The 24151-nt window shown below is 41.9% G+C and overlaps 1 protein-coding gene across 1 annotated transcript in view; it reads right to left on the bottom strand.

The window, feature by feature from the left end:
• Nucleotides 1–24151, bottom strand: part of LOC126470080 (lazarillo protein-like) — a 50216-nt gene that overhangs the window by 3896 nt on the left and 22169 nt on the right. Inside the window, exons 3-5 of the mRNA XM_050097596.1 lie at nt 19765–19895; nt 9856–9944; nt 6338–6433 (exon numbers count right to left, since the gene is read on the bottom strand). Coding sequence (XP_049953553.1) covers nt 6338–6433; nt 9856–9944; nt 19765–19895 — 316 coding nt within the window. The remainder of the gene's footprint in view (nt 1–6337; nt 6434–9855; nt 9945–19764; nt 19896–24151) is intronic.

Below are 24151 nucleotides of genomic sequence, written 5' to 3'. Positions count from 1 at the left end.
TAGCACAGGAAAGGAATTCGTGGCGGGCCGCATCAAACCAGTCAGTAGACTGATGACAAAAAAAAATTAACAACTACCTCAGCATGTATTATGCTAAGTATTTTAAATTGCGATTTACAACTGTATTCGGTTTCTATGTGATCTTGATAACCAGAATCTTACTGTGACATCTCTGTACCTTACGAAAAATGAAATGTGCATGATAATGCAAAATTTGATGATGTAAACACGCCTACATTGTGGATTAAAAAAAAACACGATAGGTGGTTCATAAGAGTTTTCGACAAACTGACAATTACATATTTCAGTGAGATGCAGACGCTGAATTAAAAAAAACTAGGGAAGAATTGAGAAGAATATTATGAAAAATGTAAGAATAATTCTGTTTCCGAAACCTAATGGAACAATAAAGAAACATTGGGGAATGTTATGTAGTCATGGGTGTTGCAAGTACTGTTTTAGAAATATTAAGAGTGAAATTAAGAAAAAATGAAAATTAATTAGTACTCATCGTGCGATTTTCTCATGGCATTGTATTTTCCAGTATGGAAGTGAGATATTCTACCCACTCGGATAGCTAGACGCGTTCGCACGCCGCTTTAGATTTTCTAGAAGGAGCGGCGATCCCGAGGTCAGGCATGTCGGCCAGCCTGGATGTGGCTTTTTGGCAGTTTCCCGCATCCTACTAGGTGGATAGCGCGCTGGTACCACATAACGCACCAGTTGCACGATACGCAAACATTCACAATGTTCGCAGACATTCACATGGATAACATTGGATGCAGTTGGTTGGGTACACATATTCCGTCCTGCAGGTAAAAGGATGGGGAGGGCATGTGGCCGGCGTCTACATTAAAAATCTCAGTTCTGACAACTAACGTGCCGACCCCGTGTAGATACGAAATTAAGGCAAAAGCAAAAGAAGACTGAACAGAGAAACATGATTTTACTGCTATGTAAGTCAGGGAATTTAGAAATCTGGATGTTGCCCGGCATCATACGATATTAAATCATTTTTAAACTTCTTGTTCCATTCAGTTTCGATGCCTATGACACATCTCATGGGACAGAACTTTTACTAAAAACGATCTGCTATAGTTACCACCATAAAACCTGGTGAACATCCTAAAGACACGAATGTTGAGGATCCCATGAAACGTCAAAACGTACGTAACAGAAGCATAACAATGCCTAAGAGAGGTATATGTTTAATAAGAAATTCATGCACGCTAAGAAATCAGATTACTGTTGCTAGAACAAATAATTATGTATACAACTACTGGAAAGAATTTAAAAATGCAGTGCGGTTGCTTAAAAACAGACACAATTTTTTTCTGAACTCTCATGACATGCTTAGCGTTTAAGGGTGGTAGTCAAACGGGCCGACTTGAAGCAGGACAGACACCACAGGACATTTTAATTTCCACTATCTATATTTTTACAAATAAATTCGTAAAACTTTGTCAGCATGACCAGGAAGGATTCAGGATTCACATTCATAGCAGTGGAAGTTCAAAAACATAAAAAAAAATTTTTTACATGTGAAATTTCATAATTTTTTCACTTACTATTGGCCGCATTTGTTGCTATAGGTACACTTTTCATCATAAGTAACAGAGATTCTTCGATGAATTTTGCACAGCATACAAACCATACGTACAGGTAAAACTTCCTGGCAGATTAAAACTGTGTGCCGGACCGAGACTCGAATTTCGCAGGAGAGCTTCTGTGAAGTTTGGAAGGTAGGAGACGAGGTGCTGGCGGAATTAAAACTGTGAGGACGGGGCGTGAGTCGTGCTAGAGTAGCTCAGTCGCCGGCACGGTAGCTCAGCGTTTTTGGTCAGAGGGTTAGCAGTCCTCCGTAATAAATAAACTGAGATAACCGATCAAAGACGAACTTAAACGGATGTCTTACGACGTCGGCCCCGTGGACATACAACGAACGAAAACGAACAAAATGAGAATTTAAAAAAAAAAAAAAGTTGGTGGAGCACTTGCCCGCGGAAGGCAAAGGTCCCGAGTTCGAGTCTCGGTCCGACACACAGTTTTAATCTGCGAGGAAGTTTCATATCAGCGCACGCTCCGCTGTAGAATGAAAATTTCATTCTACTTACTTCCAGATGTATAAAACTCAAAAATTCATTTACTTTACGAAAAAAATGGATGAGCTGCTACATTTTAAACTTCATGTTTAGAAAAAACTCAAATTTTATAGATAATTGTCTGAATTTTTACAACAGTTTTTAATAGATTTGGAAAATTGTAGCTCTCTTACTTATGAAGAAAAGGGTACCTATAGCAACAAATGCAGCAATAGTAAGTGAAAAAATGATGAAATTTCACATGTAAAATAAAATATTTTGCTGTTTTTTTGAACCTCCACTGCTATGAGTGCGGATCCTGAATCCTTCCTGGTCATGCTGACAAAGTTTTATAACTCATTTGTAAAAGTACATACAGTGGAAATTAAAATGTCCGTGGTGGCTCTCCTGCTCCAAGTTGGCCCGTTTGACATCCTACTCCCTTTAATTCAAAATCTGTTAATCTGTTACAAATAGACAAAAGTAGCACATGTTATGTAACAGGTTTCACAGATTTCTTTTTTTTTTCTTTATTGAGTTTAAATTCCCCCAAAAGGGGGCGGGATGGCAGCAGCTTAATACGCCGCTCTTCAGCCTACAGAATTTGTTTTAAAAAGATAAAGACAATAAATAATAAAAGCTGGCGATAAAATCGGTGACTTAAATGGTAAAATGGCGGAAAATTGTGGAACTTAAAACATAAAACAAAGAGTTGATGGTGCTAATAAAATACACAGGAAGCAGAAAAACAATAGATAGACAATTAAAAAACACGGGACAGTCTGGTTTCTGAGTCTGGAAACATCCCCCAGGCTGTGGCTAAGCCATGTCTCCGCAATATCCTTTCTTTCAGGAGTGCTAGTTCTGCAAGGTTCGCAGAAGAGCTTCTGTAAAGTTTGGAAGGTAGGAGACGAGATATTGGCAGAAGTAAAGCTGTGAGACCGGGCGTGAGTCGTGCTTCGGTAGCTCAGATGATCAGCCGGCACGGTAGCGTGTTTGGTCAGAGAGCCGGTTGGCCTCTGTAATAAAAAACTGAGTGGAAGGATCAACCATCGAACTTGAACAGGATGTCTTGTAACGTCCGCAACAACCAAACACAACGATTATTATTTAAAAAAAAAAAAAAAAAAAAAAAAAAAAAAAAAAAAAAAAAAAAAAAAAAAAAAAGTAGAGCACGTGCCCGCGAAAGGCAAAGTTCCGGGTTTCACAGACGTACAAATTTCTTATAAATGTCGAACAAGATTCAAGAACAGAAAGCTTTTTGGTGCTGATATACATATTTCAGATACTAATACATGCGACTTGGATGTATACATCAAATACTGTCATGAATAACTCACAGAATAAAAGATAGCACCGTTACCTGCACAGTTCGACCTCGACTGTTGCAAGTACCATACAAGCAACGCCCAGCGCCGCCGCGTGAGCTGGAAGGAAGGCTCTGTCATGCTAGGTGGCGTAACCATGTCGGTGCATGTTTCAGGAGCGCCATACAACTTCGTATCCATAGCATTACATTTAAATTGTTAAGGAAGAATTGCAAAAGATGCGTGTCAATATAAAGAACATTTAAAATACTGCTTGCCCTATTTGGGCAGAAATCCTATCTTACTTATAAAAGTGCAAGTGATATATTACGTAAAACCAGCGTATAAAAATCTTTATAAGGCTTTTTTTATTTGTATGCGTATGTAAAATTATCAAGTTATTGTCAGCTGAAATCCGTTACAGTGCGGACTGCCCATGTAACTTAACATAACAATACATTTTCATTTTTATTGCAAAGCAAAAGTCCTAGGGTCGTTATTCATAGAACGAAGTGCAAAACGGTACAACATTGGATACAGTTAAAACTTCACAAATGAATTTGCAACTTCATTTGTACAACAGAACAAAGACTCATGCGTCATCATTTACCTGATCCAGAGCAAAATAGGTGTAACATTAGGCGACTTTAAAATTCCAATAGTGAAATGTTGTATAGCAGATAATGGGATAAGTAAAAACAAGATGGAATGGAAATGAAGTCCCATGCTTCTTGACAGAGCGTAGGGGAAGGATGCGCGAGACCCGCACAGCCGTATTAGGTAAGGTCCTAATGGAAGTGGTTTGCCGTTGCCTTCCTCCGACCTTAATGCGGATGAATGATGATGATGACACAGCACCCAGTCGTCTCGGGGCAGGTGAAAATCCCTGAGCCCGCTGGGAATCGAACCCGGGACCACGTGCTCAGGAAGCGAGAACGCTACTGCGAGACCACGAGCGGCGGACAGAAACGGGGTACTATATTATTTTATTTTAATTCGATGGAAGATTCTAGGTTTTTTGAATATTGTTTGGAACTGACTTTTACAAGAAATGTGCGTTTCTGTAAAATATCTGTTACTTTTGTCTGCTTATAATAGATCAACCATGAAGGGTTAAATCCAAAACGTGTCATGATAGTTACTAAACAAGTTCAGAAAAAAAGCAGCAGCTGTTTTTAAGAAATTACACAGCCTTACTGAATTCTTTCCAATAATAACACTCCTAATGGTTGCAAGCCTCTACAAGGACTTTTAGTCTGAATTAAAATCACTACGCATTTTGAATAAAGTCTCATTAATCTGGAGAAGTCGATAGCACAATCTTCCGCTAAGGGGATTGCTTTAGAAAGCAATTTTATTTCTCTCAGTTACTATACAGTCCATTTCTTGGTCCATTTCCGTTCGCTGAGAGGTTCGCCCCAGAATGACCGACCCTGGATGTATTTGAACGATTGTTAATCCCGTACGTCATTGCAAACGGAGTGCCATGGTGTCTTTTTGCAACTATAAGAGCCCCACGGAGTACGTATGCAAACATGCGGGAGTATGTGAAATGGAAAAAAAATCGAGTGAACAGAAGATCTAAAAAGTTCCAAATTCCTTCGATGCACAAGTTGCTAAGATATTGTATTTACGCCTAGCACTAGCCTGAACAGATTGGAATTATCAAATGAATGCAACTGAGAATCAGAAACTTGTACAATAAATGCCAGAATTGTGTGTTACAATATACGGCAAAACATAAGATTCGTTTATAACGGACAGAAAGATTACGTGAGGAAGGTGTGCTATAACAAGCGCTTTTTAATGTAGGCATGGTCAACATCATAAGGGAAGATGGCCAAGAGTCAACAGCAGATGACGTGAAAATCGTAGCGTATGCAGTCACTGTCAAGATTTGGGAAGAAAATGAGCAAAAATTGAAAGAACAAGTAAATACGAGTATTTGAAGAAGAGACCATGGACACGATGAATAAAGAAATTATGAAAAGCAGCATGAAAAATGAAAAAAATGAGAGGTGTAAGTTGAAATGGAAAACTTATTAAAGTAGTTAACGCTTTCAAATATGTAGGAAGTAAATTAACCAAGGAAGGAAACATAAAGGACGAAATTTTATTATTTTATATCGGAAATAATTAGAAATTAGAAAACACTTGAGAAAGCAACGATCATGACATACAAGTCGTAGTATCTGCCAATTTTGACATGTGGCGAAAATGTTGGACCTGGACAAAGAAAGATCTGAGTAGAATACAAGCAAAAGAGTTCCGCTTTCTACGAGGAATCCTAGGTAAGACGAGACGGGTCAAGATAGGGAATGAAACAATATGCAACACCCTGCAGATCAAGCCCCAAAAAGAAAGTAGGCAGAAAAATAGGGTTAAATGGTTTGACCACATTAAAAGAATGGAACCAGAGAGACTTCCAAGGAGAGAACTCGAATGGACAAACCATGGACGAAGACCAATTTGAAGACCATAAACAAGATGGAGATAGCAGGTGAAGGATGGTGTGAACCGAAGGGGACTGCAATGGGAGAATATGCTTAAAGATAGACTGAGGGAGGAAAAGAAAACTTGAAAGGGGCTCTGAACGAGCTGCATAGGCAGGAACGTTTCACGAAGAAGAAGACGACTGGTGAATATGTGGCTTTATTAAATTTACTGCATTATATTGGTGAATATGTCGCTTCATGAAATCGTTCAATGGTCTGTCTGTATAATAATGTCTCTGTTCAACACGTATGTTCAGGAACTGGCAGGTAGGAGATTAAATGATAATGATGACAAACTATTTAAATTTTAAGCGGCTCAGTTATAAAGAAGGAGTGTGTCTACTCATTTATGATGGTAAGCTGGAGATATTTTTTCTTCCAATGAAACCAAAACATAATTGTCTTAAATTGTAGCTGTGGTGAAATTGCATGGGCTGTCAGAGGCGAAACTTACGTGCGTTAGCGATGTTTGCGAGGCTGCTACACGACCATACTACGGAGTAGCTGTCGTAGTCCGTGTCCAGAATCCAGTAGGGCGCCTTGAGAGAACCTGTAAGTGAAACACATTTAGCATCCGAGTTTACGAAGAAGTTAGTAACTTAATAGTTGCAGTTTTGTAGTTATGAGAATGTAAGAAAAACTTTTGTTTGATGGTGATCTAATGTATCCAAAATGTGGATTGTAATAAATAAATTCGCACACACACACACACACACACACACACACACACACACACACACACACACACATTCACGCGCATAAACTGTAATATACACAAAACGACAAATTAGTTTAAATCTGCCTCACAATCGCTGAAACAACCGAAGATTTATTAGTGTACTTCACAGCAGAACCTACTTCTGTAACGTTATCTCTTCAAAAAGGAGAACCGTCATTAGAGCGAAGTAACGCTTTATGCAAGTCAGTAGTGCAGCACTACAGGCTGTTTCAAAATTCCGATCCAAATGTATTATGTTTTAATGCTATTAACCAGAACTGTATAGAGGGGATACCGATGTATTTCTCCCCCAAGAGTGCAGTCACAGAGGGAGCGAAAAACTGAGCGAAAGGAAAGAAAGAAAGATACTTTAAGAATGTACTGGGATAGGTACATGTGTTGTCCAAATCGTCGTGTTCCCATCTTCTGCCTATGAAAAGAAGCCTATCTCTCGACCCGTAACCGCACGCTATTGTCACAGTGTCATTTCTAGAGTGTCATTTCGTCCAAGAGCTTCACAAAGAAACGGCTGCTAGTGATGAGACATCTATCGCTGCCGCGCGGAAAAGCCGAGTGGTCGGGGGCGCCTTGTCACATTTCAATCGGCTCCCCCCTCCCCCCCCCCCCCCCCCCCCCCGGCGGAGGTTCCAATCCTCCCTCGGGCATGGGTCTGTGTATTTCTCTTAGCGTAAGTTAAAGTTACATTGAGTAGTGTGTAAACTTAGTGACCGACGACCTCAGCACTTTGGTCCCATAAGGTCTAACCACAATTTTCCAATTTTTTACACCACCTACATTATTTACGCAACGGCAGTGCGCTGGGTTAAGGCTGGTGCTGCCTGCTGCCTGCACAGCTCGAGCACGTTCAACAGTGGAGCTCTTTCTTCTATCTGGGTACTGTATGCTAAGATTTCCAAGGGTCGAAGTAGGTTTTTGACAGGCCACTTTGGCTAAGGCCTTATGTGTGCTTCCATACTGCTTCTTTTATTTATTTTTTATTTTCATCATTTCTGTAGTGTTTTTCTTTACATTATGTATATTTTTGTATTCTCATAATTTTGGATAATTTTGAGCAGTGGATATCTGTTTATTTTACGTGTATAAGTAATTTCGTTATAATTCTAGACCTCAGCCCGAAAGGAGAATTAATATCGGTGCATGGTGGTGAGAGAGAGAGAGACAGTTGTAGGGCAGTGTGGGGTTTCCGCGAAGAACGAATTACAAGACGAGATTGTATAATCGAAAAAGCTGACAAATTTTAGCGAGAGATCAAAGGAAAATTTCTCATCATTGTGATTTGTTGAAGACATGAGACGAGGAAAGTAATATTGAGATATAAGGCGACATCTGTATTCCTGGTATATCTATTCTGAGGCCTGCAATAACCAATAATGCAGAGAGGAAGACGAATTCGCAAGAGGAGAACCTCGTAAGAAGAGGAAGAAGCAGAGAAAATAAGATTTGGAAAAGAGAAGAGATTGGAGAAGATTCAAGTAGAAGACGAAACAATATACACTCCTGGAAATTGAAATAAGAACACCGTGAATTCATTGTCCCAGGAAGGGGAAACTTTATTGACACATTCCTGGGGTCAGATACATCACATGATCACACTGACAGAACCACAGGCACATAGACACAGGCAACAGAGCATGCACAATGTCGGCACTAGTACAGTGTATATCCACCTTTCGCAGCAATGCAGGCTGCTATTCTCCCATGGAGACGATCGTAGAGATGCTGGATGTAGTCCTGTGGAACGGCTTGCCATGCCATTTCCACCTGGCGCCTCAGTTGGACCAGCGTTCGTGCTGGACGTGCAGACCGCGTGAGACGACGCTTCATCCAGTCCCAAACATGCTCAATGGGGGACAGATCCGGAGATCTTGCTGGCCAGGGTAGTTGACTTACACCTTCTAGAGCACGTTGGGTGGCACGGGATACATGCGGACGTGCATTGTTCTGTTGGAACAGCAAGTTCCCTTGCCGGTCTAGGAATGGTAGAACGATGGGTTCGATGACGGTTTGGATGTACCGTGCACTATTCAGTGTCCCCTCGACGATCACCAGTGGTGTACGGCCAGTGTAGGAGATCGCTCCCCACACCATGATGCCGGGTGTTGGCCCTGTGTGCCTCGGTCGTATGCAGTCCTGATTGTGGCGCTCACCTGCACGGCGCCAAACACGCATACGACCATCATTGGCACCAAGGCAGAAGCGACTCTCATCGCTGAAGACGACACGTCTCCATTCGTCCCTCCATTCACGCCTGTCGCGACACCACTGGAGGCGGGCTGCACAATGTTGGGGCGTGAGCGGAAGACGGCCTAACGGTGTGCGGGACCGTAGCCCAGCTTCATGGAGACGGTTGCGAATGGTCCTCGCCGATACCCCAGGAGCAACAGTGTCCCTAATTTGCTGGGAAGTGGCGGTGCGGTCCCCTACGGCACTGCGTAGGGTCCTACGGTCTTGGCGTGCATCCGTGCGTCGCTGCGGTCCGGTCCCAGGTCGACGGCCACGTGCACCTTCCGCCGACCACTGGCGACAACATCGATGTACTGTGGAGACCTCACGCCCCACGTGTTGAGCAATTCGGCGGTACGTCCACCCGGCCTCCCGCATGCCCACTATACGCCCTCGCTCAAAGTCCGTCAACTGCACATACGGTTCACGTCCACGCTGTCGCGGCATGCTACCAGTGTTAAAGACTGCGATGGAGCTCCGTATGCCACGGCAAACTGGCTGACACTGACGGCGGCGGTGCACAAATGCTGCGCAGCTAGCGCCATTCGACGGCCAACACCGCGGTTCCTGGTGTGTCCGCTGTGCCGTGCGTGTGATCATTGCTTGTACAGCCCTCTCGCAGTGTCCGGAGCAAGTATGGTGGGTCTGACACACCGGTGTCAATGTGTTCTTTTTTCCATTTCCAGGAGTGTATAAGGCCTACATCCAAGTTCCCCAGCTGCTTGACTGCTAAGAATGTCACTAACGCGGTGGTCGTATTCTTTTGGCGGGTGCCAATTACTTTCGACCCCCTTAATTGCCGTTCCACGTTAGTGCGAAATTCACAGTGATACACGAACAGCTCTTGCAGTTTTGGGAATAAGTGAGCCAGCGTTAAGTACTTGTGAATACCCGTAATACTGCAATGCCATTTTAATATATGAGAGAATCAGAGGTTGCTGGCGAATGCGGCGCAGTGTTTGAGGTGTGCACGAGTACAGTGTGTGTTGTCTATGTGAGGGCCCACTCACCTGTGAGAGGAAAAGACACGAGCAGCCGGCCGTCGCTCCCGTCACTCGCCAGGTTCGCCGTTCCCTTGATTGTTTCCGTGATGCCAGTGCTGTAAAAATCACGGTTTCTCGACAAAAATCTGTTACGTGCTACAAATATACTCACATGCAATGAAAGTGATGTTATAAATCTTCTGTATATTGCGCAATTTGTATCTACCACAGCAAAATATTCAAACAATGGCAATTCCAGGATGGAATGTAACAATAACAGAGAAGGAAAGTTGCAACTCACCATATAGCGGAGATGCTGAGTCGCGATAGGCACAATAAAAAGATAGCAACCATTTCCTCGACCGACTCTCCACAGTTCCTTTTCCTTCACTACACAGTGCCCTCCTAGTCACTATTGATGCCGCCTCCCTACACACTAACATTCCTAATGCCCATGGCCTTACTGCTATCAAATACTACCTTTCCAGACACCCTATGGATTCCAAACCAACAACCTCCTTCCTAGTCTCCATGACCAACTACATCCTCCCCCACAACTACTTCTCCTCTCAAGGCATTACCTACAAAGAAATACGCAGTACGAATATGGGCACCAGCATGGCACCTTCCTATGCTAACCTATTCATGGGCCATCTAGAGGAATCCTTCCTAAAAACCCAGAATTCTAAACCCCTCATCTGATTCAGATTCATTGATGACATCTTTGCTATCTGGATTGAAGGTGAGGACATCTTATTCACATTCCTCAACAATTTCTCCCCCATTTGCTCCACCTGGTCCTACTCAACCCAACAAGCCACTTCCGGCCGGCCGGTGTGGCCGTGCGGTTCTAGGCGCTCCAGTCTGGAACCGCGCGATCACTACGGTCGCACGCTCGAATCCTGCCTCGGGCATGGATGTGTGTGATGTCCTTAGGTTAGTTAGGTTTGAGTAGTTCTAAGTTCTAGGGGACTGATGACCACAGATGTTAAGTCCTATAGTGCTCAGAGCCATTTGAAACATTTTTGTTGACCTCCACCTCAGAATGGCTACATCAGTACCTCTGTCCATATCATACCTACTAACCACCAGCAATACCTCCACTTCGACAGCTGCCACCCATTCCATACCAAGAAGTTCCTTCCGTACAGCATAGCCACCCATTGTCCTCGCATCTGCAGTGACGAGGAGTCCCTCTCTAATATACCATGGGTCTCAATGACGCCTACAAGGACTGTAATTATCCTCCCATCCTTGTACAAAAACAAATCTCTCGTGCCTTATCTTTCCAGCCTTCCACAGCCTCCAAGTCCCACAGTCCGGCTACAGAGGAGAATTTCCCTCGTAACTCAGTACCATCCGGGACTGGAGCAACTGAATTACATTCTCTGTCAGGGTTTCAAATACCTCTCGTCGTACACTGAAATGAGAAATGTCCTACACACTATCCTTCCCACTCCTCCTACTGTGGTATTCCACCATCCACTGAACCTACACAATATACTCGTCCATCCTTACACAACCCCTGCTCCCAATCCCTTACCTCGTGGCTCGTATCCCTGTAATAGGCCTAGATGCAAGACATGTCCCATACATCCTCCTGCCACCACCTACTCCAGTCTGGTCACTAACATCACCTATCCCATCAAAGGCAGGGCTACCTGTGAAGCCAGTCATGTGATTTACAAGCTAAGCTGCAACCAATGTACTGCATTCTATGTAGGCATGACACCCAGCAAGCTGTCTGTCTGCATGAACGGCCACCGACAAACTGTGGCCAAAAATCAAGTGGACAACCCTGTTGCTGAACATGCTGCCAAACAAATCCCTCATCTCAATGACTGCTCCGCAGCCTGTGCCATATGGAGCCTTCCCACCAACACCAGCTTTTCTCAATTGCGCAGGTGGGAACTTTCTCTGCAATACATCCTACGTTCCCGTAACCCTCCTGGCCTCAACCTTCGTTAGTCACTGTCCTCACCCATCCAGCCCCCTCCCTGTTCCCATTCCAGCACTACGCAGCCGTCATTTCACCGCCACACCCAGTCTTTTAATTTAGTTTTATTTTTATTTCTCTCCTTTCCACTACTTACCCCCTCCCCCCTCCTCACTTTCTGTCCTGCCCTCCGTCTAAACTGCAACACTTCACTGTCCGCCGGCCGCGGTGGTCTCGCGGTTAAGGCGCTCAGTCCGGAACCTCGCGACTGCTACGGTCGCAGGTTCGAATCCTGCCTCGGGCATGGATGTGTGTGTTGTCCTTAGGTTAGTTAGGTTTAAGTAGTTCTAAGTTCTAGGGGACTGATGACCACAGATGTTAAGTCCCATAGTGCTCAGAGCCATTCTTGAACTTCACTGTCCGCCACTCCCATCATACTATCCCTCCCCCTCCCCACCCCAGCCTCCTCCTTACTCCCACCCAGCCGCCACTACCATCATGCACTGGTGCTGCTGCTCGCACTGTAGTTTCAGCTCTCTGAGACTGCAGACGTGTGTGCAAGTTGTGTTTGCGTGAGTGTGTGTGTGCGTGTGTGTATGTGTGTCTACTGTTGACAAAGGCCTTAATGGCCGAAAGCTATGATTGCGTGAATCTTTTTATTGTGCCTAAAGCGACTCAGCATCTCGCCTATATGGTGAGTTATAGCAAAATAATAATAGTCTAGGTATCTTCCGTTCCTTCCGCCCGGGCCACGGCAGGAAAGCTGGAGCCGACCTGCTATACAGCCAGTGCTGACGCTGCGATACGATGGGACTAGAAGTGACTTGTACAACACGTCAGCCAACGACTCTTAGAGAACTATGTGAACATGTCGAGCAGGCGTGGCATAATGTATCCCATTCTCCTTCTGTACGATCGACTGGATGCCGGAGTCAGCACCTGCATTGCCATCTGTGGAGGCTACTCCACACACTCATATGGATGTTTCAACATGGATCGATATCTGCCGGCCGGGGTGGCCGAGCGGTTCTAGGCGCTACACTCTGGAACCGCGCAACCACTACGGTCGCAGGTTTGAATCCTGCCTCGGGCATGGATGTGTGTGATGTCGTTAGGTTAGTTAGGTTTAAGTAGTTCTAAGTTCTGGGGGACTGATGGCCCAGAAGTTAGGTCCCATAGTGCTGAGAGCGATTTGAACCATTTTTGATCGATATCTGGTACCCTAGAAACGCTTGTGCTACGGATCTGTGAATGTAATAATGTACTCCATATGCACTGTTGCAACAAATATTAAGTGAATGGGAAACCTCTAAAAGGATGTACTAATTCGTTTTCCGGCAGTGTAAAATGTCTCATAGAGAGCAGAGAAATTTTCAAATGTAGAATAAAAATGTTTTTCCAGAACAGTACATTCTGAGTCAAAGAAGGAATTCCCGGACTGAAATCGTCATTCAGTTAGAAACCTGTAAAGGGTCAACATATTTCTACTTTTATCCGCAGTGTTTTATTCTGCTACATCATAACATTTATCGCGAATGTGAAATAACTAACCTCGTCAGTTGCTTGGGTTGTGAGCGTGTTACGACGTTACAGTGGGTGGCTCAGTGAAGCCTAAAAAGTCTCCGAGATTATCTGTACAAATAAAGTGGTGTGTGTGTGTGTGTGTGTGTGTGTGTATGTGTGTGTGTGTGTGTGTGTGAGAGAGAGAGAGAGAGAGAGAGAGAGAGAGACAGAGAGAGAGAGAGAGAGAAAGAGAGAGAAAATGTTCATGTGGTCACGATATGACAGTTTTCTGAATATACGTTCTAAACAAAAGGAGTAATTTTGAAACACCTGAGATGGTTTTATGATAGTCAAATCAACGTCAATTTAAAAAAAAGGAAAACCTCTGGCAGTTTTCACTACAGTATTTCCAGCCTCGACACGAAACAAATATCCTTATCAGTTATGTATTGCTTATACGCTTGAAAATGACGACCTGGCGAAATTGCATGACTCAGCGTAATCCCTAAGGAGGTAAACAAGGGGATGAAGCGATTTTTTTTTTTTAAGTGGCGCTAGTAAGGCAATTTTGAAGCTACACCTACGAAAATAAAGAAATATGCGTTTCAGTATTTTTGGATATTTGACCTTATGGATGGTTCATGCATTTTATTATCATTAAAGAACTACTGAAGTGTTTTTAAAGGTAAATCTATGAACAGTGGTATTTGACTTCTCGGTTACAAATAAAGACATACGAATTGAACTCCTTTGCAGGTGAAATAGGAAATAAAATTTTTTTACGAAAATGTTCTATTCTGAAAGTGTTTTTAAACCTAAGTCAATGAAAATTTAAATTTGGTTTCTCAGCTAGAAATGAAAAATACATGTTTCACTGTTTTTTGGGAATTCAACCCCTATGGGGGTGAAATGGGGGATTTAAGTTTTTATGGAAATATTTCCTTGCACAAGCATTTTTGAAGCTAAATTTATGGAAATTTGTATTTGGCTTCTCTGTCATAAATAAAATATATGCATGGCACTGTTTTTGGAAATTCAATCCCTGAGGGGGTGATATATGGGGTGAAACGTTTTATGAAAATATTTCATTGCGAAAGATTTTTTAAAATTAAATCATTGAAAATTGGTGTTTCACTGTTTTTCGAAATTCAGCTCCTAACGGGGTGAAACAGTGTCAGACTCATTGCCTGACTCGTCACCGTCCAGCCCAAACCACTAAGGATAGAAACAGGAAGTTTGAAGAGGGCATCGATTAAGAAAGGATTGTCCGAAATTACTCTCGTAAGCGGGTGAAACAGGCCTTTTACAAGTATGTCGCTATTAACGGAATTCTGAATATTTTTTTTAAACATTAGTCTTCTGACTGGATTGATGCGGCCCGCCATAAATTCCTCTCCTGTGCCATACTCTTCATCTCAGAGAAGCACTTGCAACATACGTCTTCAATTATTTGCTGGATGTATTCCAATTCTGTATTCCTCTACAGTTTTTGCCCTCTGCAGCTCCCTCCAGTACCATGGTAGTCATTCCCTGATGTGTTAATAGACGTCCTATCATTCTGTCCCTGCTCCTTGTCAGTGTTTTCCACATATTACTTTCCTCTCAGATTCTGCGCAGAAACTCCTCACTACTTACCTTATCAGTCCACCTAATTTTCAACATTCGTCTGTAGCACCACATATCAAATGCTTCGATTCTATTCTGTTCTGATTTTCCCACTGTCCATTTTTCACTACCATACAGTGCTGTGCTAAACAAACTTATATTCTCAGGAATGTCTTCCTCAAATTAAGTCCTATGTTTGGTACTAGTAGAATTCTCTTGGCTAGGAATGCCTTTTTTGCCAGTGCTAGTCTGCTTTTGATGTCCTCTTGCTCCCTCCGTCATTGGTTATTTTGCTGCCTACTTTGACCGTCCCCACAATCTTGTTGCGTATGTTGATGTATTAATGTTTGGACTTAATTAGTAACTTGGGCCGCTCGTCACATTTTCACAGTGCTTGTCACGCTGAAACAGTGACACTCTGCAACAAGAGACAGGGGCAGTCGAATATAAATAAACAGATCATTTAGTAATGAAACTACTCATCTTTCTTGTTGCTCTTCTTTGTAGTTCTTTGATGACTAATTAAGCATTTCCTTTCTGAGGTTTTTCTTTCTGTTATCATCTAGAGGATGGTTGGGTTGCTGTTCCAATAATAATGTTAAACCTGGTGGACTTTCTGCAGAATTACACATATACTTTCCGTCATTTCACTTCATAATACAAATCAATAAAATACACATAACTCGTTCTCTATCCTCGCACTTCAAACACGTACAACCAACTGCACTAAAGTACAAAGATTTACTTCTAAGATCACGTATCAAATAAATGAGTCATATATCCATTCATTTATGCAAAACAAGCTTTGACACATAAATTTCATAAATAAATTGCAATTAATTATCTCTCTTTCTTGAGAAGTCCATAATCATCGTTGTAATTACATTAAGTATTTATAAACATTGACATCGAAATATTTTCGCATAGCTGTGTGTTAGCGGATTTTTGGGTCTTATGTCTGCGGTGCGGTGTCGTTCACTTCATATGATACAAGGTCGGTTATTACATTTATCTCATCATAACCAGTTTTATTACACTAGACACTTCACTTACTTCCTGACCATCTGTCCTGATGTTAAGCTTCTCGCTGTTCTCATTTCTGCAGTTTCTGCTGCTTCTCATTAGTTTTATCTTTCTTATTTATACTCTCAATCCATATTCTGTACACATTAGACGATTCATTCCATTTAGGAGATCATGTATTTGTTCTTCACTTTCACTCAGGATAATAATGTCATCGGCGACTTGTATCATTGATATCCTTTCACCTTGAATTTTAATTCCACTCTAGAGCCTTTCTTTTTATTTCCATCATTGCTTCATCGATGTACAGATTGAACAGTAGAGGCGAAACGCTACATCCCTGTCTTACACCCTTTTTACTCCGAGCTCTTTGTTCTTGGTCGTCCACCGTTGTTATTCCCTCTTGGCTCTTGTATATATCGTACATCACCCGTCTCTCTCTCTATAGCTTACCCAACTTTTCTCAGAATTTCGAACATCTTGCACCATTTTACGTTGTCAAATACTTTTTCCAGGTGTACAAATCCTATGAACGTGTCTTGATTTTTCTTTAGTCTTGCTTCCATTATCAACCGCAACGTCAGAATTGACTCCCTGGTGCTTTTGTCTTTCATAAAGCCAAACTGATTATCATCTAACACATTTTCAATTTTATTTTCCATTCTTCTCTATATTATCCTTCTAAGTAACTTTGACACATGAGCTGTTAAGCTAACTGTGTGACAGTTCTCGCACTTGTCAGCCTTTAAAGTCTTCGAAGTCGTGTGATTGGTATTTTTCCGAAACTGCACAGCAACGTGAATAGTCATTATGTTGCCACTTCCCCCTATGATTTTAGAAATTCTGATGGAATGTTATGTATCCCTTCAGCGTTATTTGATCTTAAGCCCTTCAAAGATGTCTTAAATTCTGATTCTAGTACTGAAGTACCTATCTCCCCTAAACCGACTCTTGTCTCTTCTATCGCATCAGAGAAATCCTACCCCCCCCCCCCCCCTTTCCACCCACCCCCCTTCCTCCTGCAATAAGGCCTTCGATATACTCTTTCCATCTATCCACTCTCTCCTCTGCATTTAACAGTAGGATTCCCGTTGCACTCCTAATATTACCAGCCTTGCTTTTAATTTCACCGAAGATTATTTTGACTTTCGTACACGCTGAGTCACTCCTTCCGACAATCATTTCTTTTTCGATTTCTTCACATTTATTATGCAGCCACTCCGTCTCAGCTTCCCTGCACTTCCTATTTACTTCATTCTTCAGCGACTTGTATTTCTGTATTGCTGAATTTCCTTGAACATTTTTGTACTTCCATCATTCATCGATCAACTGAAGTATTTCTTCTGTTTCCCATGGTGTCTTCGCAGTTACTTCCTTTATACCTACGTTTTTATTACAATTTCTGTGTTTGCCCTTTTTGGAGATGTACATTCCTCTCTAACTGTAGTGCCTACTGACGTTTCTCCTTATTGTTGAATCTATATCCTATGAGAACTTCAAGCATATCTCGTCGTTCCTTAGTACTTCAGCACCCCACTTCTATTCGTATTGATTGTTCCTGACTGATCCTTTAAACTTCAGCCTACTCTTCGTTACTACTACATTGTGATCTGAATATATCTGCCCCGCGGTACAGCTTACAGTCTAATATCTGATTTCGGAATCTATGTCTGTAAAGTAACTGAAATCTTCCCATATCACCTGGCATTTTCCACGTATACCGCCTCCTCTTATGATTCTTGAACAAAGTATTCACTGTCACTAGCTGAAATTTGTTACAGAACTCAATTAGTCTTTCTCTGCTCTCATTCCTTGTACCTAGTCCATATTCTCCTGTAACATTTTCTTCTACTCCTTCCCCTACAACTGCATCCCAGTCCCCCACGACTATTATATTTTCATCACCCCTTACGTACTGTATTACCCATTCAATATCCTCATATAAATTCTCTATCTCTTCATCTTCAGCTTGAGACGTCTGTATGTACATCTGAACCATCGTTGACGAAGTTAGTTTACTGTCGATTCCGACAAGAACAACACTATCACAGAACTGTTCACAGTAACACACTCTCTGCCCTACTTTCCTACTCATAACGAAAAATACTCCCGTTATATCATTCTCTGCTGCTGTTCATATTACCCTATACTTATCTGACCAGAGATCCTTGTCTTCTTTCAGTTTCACTTCAGTGACCCATAATATATCTAGATTAAGCCTTTGCATTTCACTTTTCAGATTTTCTAGCTTCTCTACCGCGTTCAAGCTCCTGACATTTCATGTCCCGACTGGTAAAACGTTATCCTTTTGTTCGTTGTTCAATCTTTTTCTCTTCCCTTGGCAGTCCACTTCTAGAATCAGAATGGGTGACTATTACTAAATCTTTTGCCAACGGAGAGATCAACATGTCCTGTGAATACATATTATGTATCTTTAACGCAGTGATTTCCATTGCCGTCTGCATCCTTACGCCGTTGGCTATTGCTCATTCTTTCACCTTTCTGGGCAGTTTCCTACCCCAAGGACAAGAGAGCCTCCTGAATCTCTGCTCCTCCGCTCTCTTTGACAAGGCTGTTGGCAGAATGAGGGTGACTTCGTATGTAGGAAGTATTCAGCTGCCAATTCTGATTATTAATACAAATTTAAGCGGTGACAGGTTTCGAACGCGGGACCAAAGACATTCTGATTACCAACCAACCCAGTTACCACGGGTGCAATTTCGGAGATGTAACTACGAAAAGTGATGTTTGGTTTCTCAGTCAAAAAATAAAAAAATCGTGTCACAGCAGTTTTTGGAAATTCGATCACTAAGGGGATAGTTACTAAAAAACTACTTAAAGACTTTTAAGGTTACATCTATGGCAATAGGAATTTGTCTTCTAGGTTACGATTAAAAAATAAGAAAAAGAGATGTGTTTCAGTATTTCTGAAAATTCACCCCCTAAGCAAGTGCAATAGGGGATAAAAATATTTAAGAACATATTTCGCTACATTAAAAGAATGTAAAGCTAAATTTATGAAAATTGATATTTCACTTCTCGGTTAGATATAAGGAAATATTTGTTAGAGAATGAAAGTTGCTATTGAAATATCTCCATAGGAATGCAAAAGGCATGATTAACAAACACTTTGGACTCCAGCTACCAGAATCGGTTTTTGGTCAGAAGTACATTCGGAAAAGACCATGCTTATATGTCCTTAATTGGTGTGAAACGCTTAAAACATGTTGCAGTTTGTGAACAACATAAATATTCAATTAAATAAAAACAGAAAACAAAAATCTCTCCATGCCTTACAGTCATACGCCAGCGAAGCTATTAGTTATATAACTTCAGATAGTAAGTGAACGTGTGAATAAGGGCTGTAACTCACTTACTACAAAGTCATGCGTTGTAACGCAATTACCGCCTAAAAATGACCAATGTTGCAGGCAAAATAATAAAGGAATTCTAAACAGTAGGACGTACCTCATAGATGTGATTTGAGCTACAAGAAAGCAATAATAATGTTAAAAAGATCCATAGAAGTTTCTGGTACAATCAGAGAGTGCTTGAGAATACATCCATGAACGAAAATTAGCCGCATTTCTGAAGAAATATTATTCGGAACGAGGCATATGACCCTGAACTTCTACCTTTAATGGCTACTACCACATCACTTCCAGCGCTCACATCTCCAACAAACCCATGATCCCATGCATTTCACAGTCTTACAGTTTTCCAAGAGTTTGATTTTTTTGGGACTTACCTCATCTTTCTAATCCAAAGAAAAAAAATGAGAAAACTCGTAGCAAAACTGGAAAATTTATTCTCAATGTAATGCTTGCTGCATACATGTAGCAATCGGTTGTCATTTAATGGTTACTCACTTTGGATTATTCGCGGAATTCTCGACGGTGACAACACCGTCCCCGTTGCCAGAGTACGTAGCCGTGACACAGTCGCCTTGTCCTTCGAAGATGGCGAAGTAACGGTACTGCTCGTACCATTTTCCCAGGTACTGAAAGTGAAATCATGCAATAGATAATATTCAAGCTATATTAATGACAAACATACATTGTATAAAGACAATAATTTGATGTACTGGGAACAAATGAAAGGTTACATAATAAATAAAAAAATGATTCAATGTTATTTTATCCATGATGGAGCTTGTGATCTCCTCGGTGGTTAATGGTAGTTGTTGATTGACGCAACCAGCCACATACTTTTTGAATGTTTCCTTTTACTGCCATAACGGGTTTCGGGCTTCCATGTCCATCTTCAGATAGCTAATATTTTTCGTTACATGGATGTTTTGGTCAACAGCGTGTCATCTGCTCCATACGGCACAAGAATATTTGAGTGTTTAGTTTCCAGTGGATGGTGGTTCGTTTTGTTGTGGAACTAAATACTCAAATATTCTTGGGCAGTGTGGAGCAGACGACATGCTGTTGACCAAAACATCTATGTAACGAAAAATATTAACCATCTGAAGATGCGCATCGTAGTCAGAAACCGGTTATTGCAGTACAATAAAACATTGAAATAGTATTTGTAGCTGGTTGCGTCATTAATCAACTAAAAATGATTCTTCACGGTGTCGCAGCAACCGTTTTTGTTGATATGTGAAGTCGTATACAGACTTCGTGGAGAGAGATTTCTAAGAATCATATACTGATCCTCTTTAACTCTGTGCCATGACGTTTGAAGGCCCTGACTGCAGCAGGGGGAACTATACACCATGCTGGGTCCTTAGCTAGAAATCATGCACTGAACTGTAAGTCTGTAAATCTGATGTTTAGCGGGCGATGTTGTACCGCAGTTAGTAAATTAGATTTGCGTCTAGGAGGATCGCGACTGAAACGCCGTCCGGCCATTCAGAGGTAGGTTCTCTGTAGTTCCCTTTCTCTACCTAGCGTAAGGATAATGATCTCCTTTGGTAAGGCCACTGCCGATTTCCTTTACCTTCCTTGCTCAGTCCAAACTTTCTACCTCCGTCAAATGGCCCCTTTCCCATTGAACGTTAATCTAAAGTTCCTTCATTGCGTAAGTAGTTATGTCGCAATTAATGGTGTACGGCTCATTTCACTCACATCTATCTGTTTTGGTTTTATTATTTTCGCAGATATGAGTGTATCATCAATGAGATACACATTTGTTATTGTACAACGAGTGATTTATGATTCAGTAACTTTTTCTTTTAAGGTGATATCATTTTCCAATTTGCAAGCCAGACATTTAAATTTTAGAAGAGTATTGAAAAAGGGAGCATTGCGAAATTGATTTCAATAATTGGACTGAATAATTTATCACATCTGTACTAACGAGCCTAGCCTTTTCACAGATTATATAATTATTTTAATGGAGACTGCCTCACATGCAATGCATAACACACAACGACCAGTAAGGCGACACAAGTTTCTGAAATAACTCGTTTAGGAACGCAGCGGTGTTTTATAAATTCGAAAAAATCAGACAGGAAAATGTCTAATAAATTGGACATTTGTGGACTTTTTGATACAACTTTTAGTTCGGAAAATTATTACAAAAATAATAATTTATGCTAATCATCGTTGTAATTGTAAGAGTTAATGTTAAATGAAGAATGGGGAAAATGAAGAATGGGGAAAATGAAGAATGGGGAAAAAACAGTTTGCTGTTTTCGCAGACATGAGTATATCATCAGAGGGAATAATCTTCAATTTCCCTGACATTCTAAACAAACACAATTTGTTTAGTACTCAGAAGCGTGACCCCACTTTACAGTTAAATCAAACAGTATGTGTACTTTGGGTAAGCCTTTCGAGCAAGGGTGTCGTTTTAACCGTATTTTCGAAGGTCCTGCACCCCAATAATTTGGACTTCAACACCTTGAAAACCGACATACCACGATTACCAACACTGGAATGAAGGCTCATACACTACTGGCCATTAAAATTGCTACACCAAGAAGAAATGCAGATGATAAACGGGCAATCATTGGACAAATATATTATACTAGAACTGATATGTGGTTACATTTTCACGCAATTTGGGTGCATAGATCCTGGGTAATCAGTACCCCGAACAACCACCTCTGGCCGTAACAACTGCCTTGTTACGCCTGGGCCTTGAGTCTCTAACATTCTGCGTGGTGTCTGTTTGTTCTAAGTCGTGTCTCCATACCACTTTCGCGCAACGACGCTATGAGCGTGTTTTTTAGGGAATTGACTAGTTTGAACCTGGGACCTGTTGCTGGTAAGGAGACGCCAGACCACACATGACATGTAGAATTCAGAAGAGTTCAGTGAGACTAGCGATGATATAATCAAGTACTTAATGATTTCAGTGTCAGCTCTACTGCGCTTCCTGTAAAAGAATCTTAATACTAACTAAATTTAGTGGAAGGGGTTCAAGGCTTTCCTATTTTTAGTTAGCTGGTAAAATAACGTCGAAAAAGCAGTTAAGTTTGCCATTGGAAATTTTATTCTACTCAGAAAACATTGTTTATAAATTGCACTATTGATAAAAGGAAATATTTTAATACAGGATGATAAAAACCAACTGCATTCAACAAAAATGTGAACGAACACTCCCTGAATGGGTTTCCAAGTTCTACAATGGATCGAAGGATGACTTATGCCATATCACATCTATAATCTAGATTTAAGTTAAGTTTCTATCAAAATGGTCTACAGTGACCCTCAATTATCTTTAATTACTTATCTAACTTGTCGTAAATTACAGTGGCTGTTGTGGCTTCTCAATAATTATATAACAGAAAAATCATCGCGTTTCAGATTTTAACTTCACGTAGCAAATGTGAACACCATGAGATTTAATTGACGATAGACACTAGTATTGCGTAAAAAGGGGATGTAACAGATGAGACTTCTGCAGTTCTGAGTCAAGCCTTATGCGCTCAAAAATGCAGCATCGCGTGCGTTCATTACCTCGTCGGTGTTTAGGCAGCATCAGGGCGCGGCGGGCGGCACAGCTCCACACACCTCGCCTTCTTGGAAGCAACTCTCTCCTAACTTCTCCTTACTACAATTTACTGAAGTTGGTTTAAAAAGGCTATCTGGCTTTGTTTTCAACTGACCAATCAGGGTCTCAATGTTAACCTTCAGCTCCACCTCCAAAATTCTGTCTATCCGATGAGAAACATTATAATTTTCGTGGTGGGGCAATGTTTTTAACGTTTGCAACGTAACAGAGACGCGAAAAAGTCTCACGCTAAAACTTGCAGCTGGTGTGGCTCTTTTAGTGTTAATGGAAGATCTATACTGTTCTTCTGGAGGGCTCTATCTTTTAACATGGGCTGGGGGGGGGGGGGGGGGGGTGGTCCTGGCGGTCAGCCAGAGATGTGTGTGTCCGTCCCTTATCGTAGGGCCTTCTAGCTTCACACGGTTCTGCTCTCGGCTTCTGTTCTCATTTCTTCCCTCGGAACTGCGTCTGTTTAACGGTGGGAACGTATGATATGCGTTTAGGCGTTCTTGTGTTAGTCTGTGGTATTCCATTTGCTCACTCGTTGATCGTATTACTTTGGTTAATTTAATGTCAGGATTTATTCGGAGCTATGTGACATACTGCCGGATTTGCTTATCATGTCAGGGTTTTCATGGAAGGTGTTGGATTTGCCTGACACCTTACAAGTCAAACAGAGCTTGGATGGCGTGTACAGGTACAGCTGCCCATGCAGATTCAACACGATACCACAGTTCATCAAGAGTAGTGACTGGCGTATTGTGACGAGCCAGTTGCTCGGCCACCATTGACCAGACGTTTTCAATTGGTGAGAGATCTGGAGAATGTGCTGGCCAGAGCAGCAGTCGAACATTTTCTGTATCGAGAAAGGCCTGTGCAGGACATGCCACATGCGGTCGTGCATTATCCTGCTGAAATGTAGGGTTTCACAGAGATCGAATGAAGGGTAGAGCCACGGGTCGTAACACATCTGAAATGTAACGTCCACTGTTCAAAGTGCCGTCAATGCGAACAAGAGGTGACCGAGATGTGTAACCAATGGCACTCCATATCATCACGCCGGGTGATACGCCAGTATGGCGATGACGAATACACGCTTCCAATGTGCGTTCACCACGATGTCGCCAAACACGGATGCGGCCATGATGATGCTGTAAACAGAACTGGATTCACCCGAAAAAATGACGTTTTGCCATTCGTGCACCCAGGTTCGTCGTTGAGTACACTACCGCAGCCGCTCCCGTCTGTGATGCAAGGGTAACCGCAGACAAGGACTCCGAGCTGATAGTCCATGCTGCTGCAAACGTC

This window comes from Schistocerca serialis, chromosome 1 (genome assembly GCF_023864345.2).
Source record: "Schistocerca serialis cubense isolate TAMUIC-IGC-003099 chromosome 1, iqSchSeri2.2, whole genome shotgun sequence".
Classification (NCBI taxonomy): domain Eukaryota; kingdom Metazoa; phylum Arthropoda; class Insecta; order Orthoptera; family Acrididae; genus Schistocerca; species Schistocerca serialis.
Note: the sequence above shows the minus strand (reverse complement) of the source record. Positions and strands in the feature narration are given on the sequence as shown.